The 10,567-nt window shown below is 48.6% G+C and overlaps 1 protein-coding gene across 1 annotated transcript in view; it reads right to left on the reverse strand.

Moving 5' to 3' along the window:
• The window catches only part of kitlga (kit ligand a), a 40,064-nt gene extending 33,303 nt beyond the window's left edge, over nucleotides 1-6,761 (reverse strand). Inside the window, exon 1 of the mRNA XM_056416926.1 lies at nucleotides 6,472-6,761. Within this exon, the coding sequence (XP_056272901.1) occupies nucleotides 6,472-6,486 (15 nt within the window). The 5' untranslated portion in view covers nucleotides 6,487-6,761. The remainder of the gene's footprint in view (nucleotides 1-6,471) is intronic.
• Nucleotides 6,762-10,567: the final 3,806 nt, after the last annotated feature.

Genomic DNA, 10,567 nt, shown 5'->3' on the forward strand with positions numbered 1-10,567 from the left:
AGCCACTTCCAGGTAACCCGAGGAGCCACTTCCAGGTAACCCGAGGAGCCAGACTAATGTGTGGCGGAGCAGCGTATTAACACAACACAACCACGATGCTGAGGAGCTACGATCTACCTAGGCTGCTGCTGCTGCCGCGCTGTTCTGCTGTTGTTTAAAACAAACTACCTAGCCCCCCTCCCCACGTCGATTGCTGCCGTGGGGTCATCATTAAGTTAAAGCTTGGGACACCAACCTTGGTGGCAAGCACCCAGATCCCGCCCCCCTGAAGCTGTAAACCTTGGGGAAACACTGCTCTGTCCAATGAGAGCAGATCCTTTGTCCAATAAGAGCAGACCCTCTGTCCAATGAACAGACCACAACTTCATCAGTAGGAGGCAGACCCTTTGTTCAATGAGGCAGACCCTCTGTCCAATGAGAGGCAGACCAGCACGCCTCCAGTGAGCAGACCCCTCTGTCCAATGAGAGCAGACCCTTTGTCCAATAAAGAGGCAGACCCTTTGTCCAATGAGGAGCAGACCCTCTGTCCAATGAGCAGACCCTCTGTCCAATGAGAGCAGACTCTTTGTCCAATGAGAGCAGACCCTCTGTCCAATGAGAGCAGACCCTTTGTCCAATGAGAGCAGACCCTTTGTCCAATGAGAGCAGACCCTCTGTCCAATGAGAGCAGACCCTTTGTCCAATGAGCAAGACCTTTGTCCAATGAGCAGTCCTCTGTCCAATGAGAGCAGACCCTTTGTCCAATGAGAGCAGACCCTTTGTCCAATGGTAGACATCCAATGAGAGCAGACCCTCTGTCCAATGAGAGCAGACCCTTTGTCCAATGAGAGCAGACCCTTTGTCCAATGAGAGCAGACCCTCTGTCCAATGAGAGCAGACCCTCTGTCCAATGAGAGCAGACCCTTTGTCCAATGAGAGCAGACCCTCTGTCCAATGAGAGCAGACCCTACCCTTTGTCAATGAGCAGGCCTCTGTCAATGAGAGCAGACCCTCTGTCCAATGAAACAGACCCTCTGTCCAATGAGAGCAGACCCTCTGTCCAATGAAGCAGACCCTCTGTCCAATGAGAGCAGTCAATGAAACGAACCCTCTGTCCAATGAGAGCCAGACCCTTTGTCCAATGAGAGCAGGCGCTCTGTCCAATGAGAGCAGACCACTCTGTCCAATGAGCAGACCCTCTGTCCAATGAGAGCAGACCCTTTGTCCAATGAGAGCAGACGCTCTGTCCAATGAGAGCAGACCCTCTGTCCAATGAGAGCAGACCCTCTGTCCAATGAGAGCAGACCCTGCTGTGAGGAACCACGGTTGCTGAGGTAAGGACCCGTTCACCAGATAACATCCGCGTGATGGAGAGAGCTGGAGAGGACGAGAAGGTGGAGGTGTGGAGAGGGAACAGCGGCTTCAGAGAGGGGGGACACTTCCACGATGATGCATTCGAGGACACGCCGTCACACACGAGATTCCCATTTTCAGGCTGTTTAGTCTCCTTTTGAGAAGTTGCTGTTTCACATTTCCTGACATTTTGTTGTTTGGGCTCAATTATCCGGTCTCAGAGATTTGAGTCACGATTTGTAGTTGAGGAATTGTGTCATGTGAACTTCTTGTTGCCGCTCACAATTCAACCAAATTAATTCAATTTTCCATTCAATTCAATTTTCCATTCAATTTAATTCTCCGTGGTTTCATGGACTGTTGTTCTGTTGTCATCGGGGAGGCGGATCGAGGATCCACCGCTCACGGTGCTCAGCGGCTTCAGTGGCGCCTATAAATGCTATAAATGGATTTAAAAAAATAAAAAAACAACATTTTGATAGTTTGACGTTCAGCAGGCTTGGAATGCATTGGCCCAAATACAATATATATATAAATATATATAAATATATATAAATATATTTATAAATATATATATAAATATATTTGCCTTCTTTTTTCATATTTAAATGTGACCTTAAAGTTATTGTAAAACTGTGTGGAAGGATGACTTAGCAAAGTAAGACTTTCATTGTACGGAGTCTGTTAACTGTGCATATGACAATACAAATATCTTTCAATATATGTTTTTCATTTCAAATTTAAAAATAAAAAATTGTCTCTCAACTACAACTTCCAATCGGATTGTAAACAGCGAGCGGGGGACAGGAAGTCTCCGCTGGTGAAATCTGTTGTCAGATGAATTCATCAAACCAACACGAGGCCACCTTCTGCTCTTACCTTTCACAATAAAAGCCCCAGACGTATAACACTTACAGGGGAGTGTTCACCCCGACTACCTAAAGGCCTTCGGGGTCAAACAGGAAACCTGACCTCGCTCCCAGAGGAGAGTTAACGAGTCGGTGGAGTTAAAGTGGATTTGACGGCCGTGCGCTTCCTGTCGTTTTCTCTGGAAAGGAAAAGCCGTGTCTGAGCGTTCCCTTATAGCCGCTTCTCTACAGCCACTTCACACTATGTCAACAGATAACTGGATCTGGTGAAGACGCAGGAGGAAGAGGAGGGAGCTTGGCTCGAACATCAAAGACGAGAGTTGTGCAACCTCCCCCCCCCCCCTCCCCCTGCACCTAGTTTTACTCACCACTTTTTTTAAAGTTGCGAAAGCGAGCTGAGAGAAGCGCTCGGCCGCGGTCGCTCGCCGCCAGCGTTAACGAGCTCGTGGTCATTACTCCAAGACGTAAGGGGGGGGGGGCGGGGGATGGGGGGAAAGGACAGGGGGGCGGGGAGGCGGCATAATCGGTTCCTCTGCAGGACATGTTGTTACCGTTTGGCACAAACAGTCTTTATACCAAAAGTTGAGGGTTTGAAAACCGTGCTTAACTTTACCCTCTTCAATCCCCCCCCCCCCCCCATTCCATTGGCTTGAACGGGTTGAATCTGATCTCTTTCCAGCTTGAAAATTCTGTTCCCCCCTCCCCCCCCCCCCCCCCGCAAATAATTAAACTCTTGACCCACAAAACCCCAAACCGCACAGTGCATTCCCACTCCGTGCCTGTGGAGCATGGCGTCCCACCTGGTTCGGTTTTGGAGCCACTTTTTTTCATTCTTTTCTCGCTGCCTCTCGGAGACGCGGGCCAGATTTACCGACGCTCAGGTTCCTCCATCCACCCCTCGACCTTCCTCTGGCTCCGCCCCCGTCGCTCTCCCTCCCTGTTCGCATTACGGACGCAGCCCAACACGCCGGCGTCTCCATGGCTTCTACCAAAGCCGTTAGCCGTGTTATGTGTGTCACATGACAGTGACAGTCCGCCGAGGCCTCCGGGTCAAAAGGCTCCATGTGAGCATCAGCGAGTTCACAAATCACTACCCAATCCCGCCATATGGGAACAACAACAACAACAACAACAACACTGTCCCTAGTGGACATCTCTAGAACATCAACATGATAAATATATTGTTCCATCTTCACACTGATCAGTCCGTTCTGTTCAACACCGGCTAAAGAACATCGCTGGATTTCTCTCGTGACCTTGGGGTCAATGTTGGAGGGTCTCCACCGGAGGGTCTCCACTAGAGGGTCTCTGCTAGAGGGTCTCTACTAGAGGGTCTCCACCGGAGGGTCTCCACTAGAGGGTCTCTGCTAGAGGGTCTCTACTAGAGGGTCTCCACCGGAGGGTCTCCACTAGAGGGTCTCTGCTAGAGGGTCTCCACTGGAGGGTCTCTACTAGAGGGTCTCCACTAGAGGGTCTCTGCTAGAGGGTCTATACTGGAGGGTCTCTACTAGAGGGTCTCCACTAGAGGGTCTCTACTAGAGGGTCTCCACTGGAGGGTCTCTACTTGAGGGTCTCCACCGGAGGGTCTCCACTAGAGGGTCTCTGCTAGAGGGTCTCCACTGGAGGGTCTCTACTAGAGGGTCTCCACTAGAGGGTCTCTACTAGAGGGTCTCTGCTAGAGGGTCTCTACTAGAGGGTTTCCACCGGAGGGTCTCCACTTGAGGGTCTCTACTAGAGGGTCTCCACTAGAGGGTCTGTGCTAGAGGGTCTCTGCTAGAGGGTCTCTACTAGAGGGTCTCCACCGGAGGGTCTCCACTTGAGGGTCTCTACTAGAGGGTCTCCACTGGAGGGTCTCTACTAGAGGGTCTCCACTAGAGGGTCTCTGCTAGAGGGTTTCCACTGGAGGGTCTCTACTAGAGGGTCTCCACAGGAGGGTCTCTACTAGTGGGTCTCCACTAGAGGGTCTCTACTAGAGGGTCTCTGCTAGAGGGTCTCTACTAGAGCGTCTCTACTAGAGGGTCTCCACTGGAGGGTCTCTACTGGAGGGTCTCCCGTCTGATTCCAGGTCCAGTACTAAACCCTCATGCTGCCCCCCCCCCCAAAGCGTGCAGGAATGCAACCCGGCCTCCAAATTATTTTTTCTTAAACCACATGCTTTTGTGTTAATTGGTCTGCATGCAGGCCCAGAGCCCTGAGCTGGCTCCGCCCACACTGGACCACCTGCTGCAGGGTCAAAGGTCGCCCAGGAAACTCTTAGTCGTGGCTCTGTGTTCAATTCCCCCCCCCCCCCCCCCACATTCACATGACACCCTTCTTCTCATGGCACTCTTTGAACAGAGACGAAGAAGAAGAAGAAGAAGAAGAAGAAGAAGGATCTTTGGAGCTGTCGATGCTCCTCATGGTGCCGAGGTCTCAACGTGGCAGCAGCGTGTGACCCTGGAGGTCAGAACGTCTTCAACCTCGGGAACGGATCCGCCGGTTGAAGCCGGCGTCGTTAAAAAAATACATAAAGACCCAAAATGTGTGGACCTGGAGGCCGAGACCACGAGGGAGTCCAGCTCCACAGGAAGTCTGTCCCGTGAGTCAGCAGCAGGAACGCCCCCCCATCAACTCTAATGCCCCACCCCCATCAGCTCTAATGCCCCGCCCCCCCCCCCCCCATCAGCTCCAATGCCCCGCCCCCGCTGTCGCCCTAATGCCACTATTAAGCTAGAAGAACAAATCATTAACCCAGGACTTGATTAGCAGATGCAAGTCCCCCCCACAATGTATCTGTGAATACCGCGGACTGGATAGTTCTGACACCTCGGCGCCATCGACGCCCACCTCCGCACGCCGTGTGACAAAATCATCTCAGCGCCGTCTGGACATTTAAATGATGTGTGAGAGTCGCAGCGCCCGCGGGGTCAGAGGTCGACACCTCCAGCTGCTCCTTACACCTTCGGCCCGACAGCGCCGTCCACGAGCCGGTGGTCGTGACAGGGGTCAGCGGAGTGATTGATGCCCCACGGCGTCCACATATCTGAGGGGGGGGGGCCTCACACGGCCCGCAGACCTCCGGCACTGGAGTCAGAAAACGAGCGACAAGCTCTCTCTCTCTCTCACACACACACACACACACAGACATACACATGCAAACACACACACACACATGTACACACACACACACATGCAAACACACACACACACATGCACACACAGACATGTACACACACACATGCACACATACACACACACATACATGCACACACATGTACACACACACACATGCACACACACACACATACACACACACAGACATGCACACACATACACACACACAGACATGCACACACATGTACACACACACACATGCACACACACACACACACAGACATGCACACATGTACACACACACACACCTTGTTAAATCCGTATTACATTTATCTGACTCATCAAACAAAAGTCAGTGCCCCTGTTAAAAAGGTGAAGACACAAAAATATTCAATGAAACGTGTTTTCACTTCTAATATACATATATATATATATGTATATATATATAAATATATTAAAGGCTCTCTCTCGTTGGCTCGGTGGTTCTCTGACGTTAAACCGTCTCTCAGTGGTTTTAAAGCCCTGGAGATGTTCTGTGAGAGGAGACACACACAGGAGCCGGCCCGCAGCCTCCTTCCCTCCTTGCCTCCTTCACTCCCTCCCTGCCTCCTTCCCTCCTTGCCTCCTTCCCTCCTTCCCTCCCTCCTTGCCTCCTTCCCTCCCTCCTTGCCTCCTTCCCTCCCTCCCTCCCTCCTTGCCTCCGCCCCTGTGAGGAGCCTCCAGATGGCCGCAGGTCACCGGGCGCGCGTCCCGCCGCCGCTGACCTCTCTCCCTGCTTAGCGCCGGCTTACTGCGGTGTCAGGCTGCCACACAGGCGGGGATCAACCTGCGGCCCCATCGCGGGGACGGTAACGTCACGAAGGTGTGACGCGGCCCGGGATCCGGGACCACGGCCCAGATCACACACACACCGAGTCAACAGCGGCTGGTGGCGCAGCGGGCGGATGGTCTATTGAGGGGGGGGGGGGGGGGTGTTGGTAAAGCCAACAGCAGAGTGTGTGTGTAGAGGGTTAGGGTTAGGTCTGCCCCCCACAGACACAATAATACTCTTTTAGGTTAATCGATAATCTGACAGGTTACGTTTATGACTCCAGACAGCCGCATGCGCATTACACCTCCTCCTTCTTCTCCTTCTTCTTTATAAGTCGGACAAACAAACAAGGAACAGGTCACTTACTTTTGGCTTCTTCATATGGAACGACAGGAGTAAATCCAGTGTGAGCGAAAGCCTATTTTATTTTACTTCTACGGGGAGGAAAGGGGTTGTCATCATCCTGTGTGCACATATCCGTCAGGCAGCGCAGTGTCCGGGCGCAGGAGAAACACAGCCCCAGAGAGGAGGAGGAGGAGGAGGAGGAGGAGGAGGAGGAGGAGGAGGAGGAGGAGGACAATGTAAAGTCAAACTCTCCACCTCTGCGCCTGCAGCTCGCGCGTGTGCCCGGCAGCCTCTCACTACATAGACCCGGACTCCGGCTCTTGTGGAGCGGGACGGCGCGCGCGGAGGGGCTGAGCCTTTATAGGCGCGGGAGAGCCGCCCTCTGACGCGCTGCTCCCGGGTCCGGGACCGCGGCGGCCCTGGGTTGCGTAACGCACGGCGCGGGTTAACCCTGTGAGCGCCGCGCTGTGGTTTCTGGGTTCTTGTTCTCAACTCTAAGGGGCGTGTCTACATCTTTATTGGAACAACTACACAGCATTAGGGGTGATGTCATGCATACAGCACATGTGGCTGTGTGTGTGTGTGTGTGTGTGTGTGTGTGGGGGGGGGGGGGGGGGTCATAACTCCAGGTTGTTTCCCGTTGATACATATTGGACAGCGTAGATGGATTAGTGAACGGCCTACCGGTCACAGGCCCAGGGGCCCAATGTGTCAGGCGGCCCCAGGCCCTTCACATACAACATGTGACTCAGATCGACTCAAAAAGACAAGAAAGAAAAGAATCAACACGAAGAGATGGAGAAGGATTACAACGACAAACAACGACACACCGCTGCAGGAACAAAGAGACTACAAACAAGCACAAAACAACTACAAAGAGACACAAAAGAACTACAAAGAGAAACAAAAGAACTACAAAGAGACACACAACAACTACAAAGACACAAAACAACTACAAAGAGACACAAAACAACTACAAAGAGAAACAAAAGAACTACAAAGAGAAACACAACAACTACAAAGAGACACAAAACAACTACAAAGAGACACAAAACAACTATAAAGAGACACAAAAGAACTACAAAGAGAAACAAAAGAACTACAAAGAGAGACAAAAGAACTAGCTGTCCAATGTGTATCAACATGACACATCCTGGGGTTATGACACACACACACACAATTCAGTTTTTCAATTCAGTTTATTTGTATAGCCCATTTTCAAAAATAAAAAATTTGTCTCAGAGTGCTTTACAATCTGTACACATAGACATCCCTGTCCCAAAACCTCACACACACACACACACAGCGTGAATGCCACCACTTAGCCTGCCTGCTCAGGCAAAAGCTCTCTCCAGGCCCCCTTCATAAACCAGACCCTGATTGAAAACACCGGCCAGCATCCACCTCACTCCAGCCTCCAGGTCGGGGGGGTTCTGCATCACCTGCAGAGAGGCAGGAAGGAAGCGGACAGAAAACCACGAGGCCGCACGGGAATGTCGACCGGGAGCTAAGATAACATTCAAGTGGGTCTTTCATTGCCTAAAGGTGTTATTAAATATGACCCCGTGCTAAACAAACGGTGGACGCCGAGGAGAGGGAAGCTTGTGATTACACCCTTCACCTGTTCTTTAAAGATAGGGCGGTGTGGGGTCGGAGGGGGCGTGGCCTCAGAGGTAATGGTAAACATAAAGAGTAGTCCCAGAATGACCTGCAGGCTCAGCAGCAGAGAGACCCTCGTCTTCACTGACAGCTTTGAAACTGAAGTTGTGAGCAGCAGCAGCTGTTACAATGTGGTCGCCTCTAACATCTCGCTGTCTGTATTATATTTCACTCTGTGACGTATTTGTTTTGTGTTTTATTGTTTCTATGAAATCGTCGCACACTCGATTATCTAACATTGTTCTCTTCTTTTTTTTCAATTTTTTTTATCTGGTTGAAAAAAAAAAAATTGTTAATTGAAAGTGTTCCATCGAATGAAACTGAGTCATTGCCCTTTCAAAAGTTGTTTTTTATTAAAAAACGCATTGGACAGCAGAATTGTGTCACATGCATTCTGGATTCATTAAATCAACTGAAATATTGCAAGCCTTTTATTCTGATTTATTGCTGATTATGGCTTACAGCTTAGAAAACTCAAATATCCTATCTCTAAATATTAGAATATCATGAAAAAAGTATACTAAGTAGGGTATTAAACAAATCACTTGAATTGTCTAATTAACTCGAAACACCTGCAAAGGTTTTCCTGAGCCTTGACAAACACTCAGCTGTTATAAATCTTTTTTTTTACTTGGTCTGAGGAAATATTAAAATTTTATGAGATAGGATTTTAGAGTTTTCTTAAGAGCTGTATAATCAGCAATATTACAAGAATAAAAGAATAAAGGCGCAAGTTGATGATTTGTAATGAATCCAATGCAATGACATTTTGTGTTTTAATTGCATTACAGAAAATAAAGAACTTTATCTAATTATTCTAATTTTCTGAGACAGTCCTGTACATGCCTAATAGGTGACTAATATTTCTGAAATAATATCGGCATTATAATTATTATAACTATGATGATTTTTTTAGTTGCCTATTTGTTGGTGCCCCCTCAGGACTTGGTGCCCTACGCACAGCGCGTAGTGCGCTATGGGAGCGGCGGCACTGTACATGACTGTATTATAATTTAAATAGTCATATATATATATATTAGGGCTGTCAGCGTTAACGCGTTAATCTATACGATTAATTTGGCCGCGTTAACGCACTAAAATATTTTAACGCAATTAACGCAACTTTGTTTACTTCCGGTGTTCGTTGAAGTTGTTACACTCAAACCGAGTGTCAAGCCGCGGCAGTACGGTTTAACACTGTTTCCGTTTTTAAAACAATTATTTATCCGCAAAAATAAGGATCATAAATCAGTTTAACTCGTGGATGAATCAGTCGGGTTTCCTTCCCCGTCTCCCCTGAGACACAGAGAGGAACGGAGGGCGACGGAGCGACATCGGCGCGGAAAGAACTCGTCACACGAAACCTTCACCGTGATTGGTCAATCCGTTTGTCTGTCAACATTTTGGGAAAAAAACAACCAATGAACACTCAGTAAATCACAAAGGACCTCATTAGCAGCCTGTCAGTCAGAGAGCAGAGAACACGCGCGAGGACAATGAGCCTCATTGAATAGAGCTGAGATTGTTCTGGAATGTTTGATGTAGAACACGTGGGGGTGTCACCAGTGGCGGCTGGTGAAATTTTTTTTTGGGGGGGCGCAGTTGGGCGACGCGGTTTAAATAGCACTCAACAATGAGAAGAAAAGAGGTTTTGAGTAGAATATTGTAAAAACCAAAGCTTTATTTCAAGAACACAGCGTGCTCATCAACACTGTCCAATAACAACTATCAACACACTGTAACTTTGGGCATGAGAGGTTCAGAGCAGAATTCTTTAAGAAACATTGGGTTGGGTTTTAGAGGTTTGCAAAATAAAAGAGTTTCACCCTCACATGAAAGAGGTTCAGAGCAGATGTAACTGATGTGGGCAGGCATGGAAGAAGTCGGCTCAGATGGTGGATTTTCCAGCACTTATTTATTCTGCAGAAGACAACAGAACACACATTCGCTTTCTGATCTGTCTCTGCACTTCCATTCTTTTCATTAAAATAAAACCATTTTCCATGGAAGACAGGATCACAATAAATCTAAATAATAACAATTCTCATCAAAACCATGACATGTAACATACAAGGGAAAACAGAGACCCCTAATGGACAAAATAAATAACTACATAAAATAGAATCATTTCAAAAGAAACAGAAAATTCTAACTTTGAACAAAAGGAAACACATACCTGCAGAAGACAACAGAACACACATTTGCCTTCTGATCTGTCTCTGCACTTCCACTTCCTAGACACGCAAAACACAATTTACACAAGGAAAATATACGTCGGGGCGACGGATGTAGCTAAACAAAACGGTGCCAAAGTGGCTCAATGAGACGGCCACCAAAGGTATATGTTGACGGTCTAAATGACACGACAGCTGGACGCCGTGATCAGGACCATTACTGTATGTAACATAAACGGTTAATTTTATAAAAGAATATAGGCAAAATAGTGCAACATCGCTTT

Source organism: Pseudoliparis swirei, chromosome 6 (assembly GCF_029220125.1).
Source record: "Pseudoliparis swirei isolate HS2019 ecotype Mariana Trench chromosome 6, NWPU_hadal_v1, whole genome shotgun sequence".
Lineage (NCBI taxonomy): Eukaryota > Metazoa > Chordata > Actinopteri > Perciformes > Liparidae > Pseudoliparis > Pseudoliparis swirei.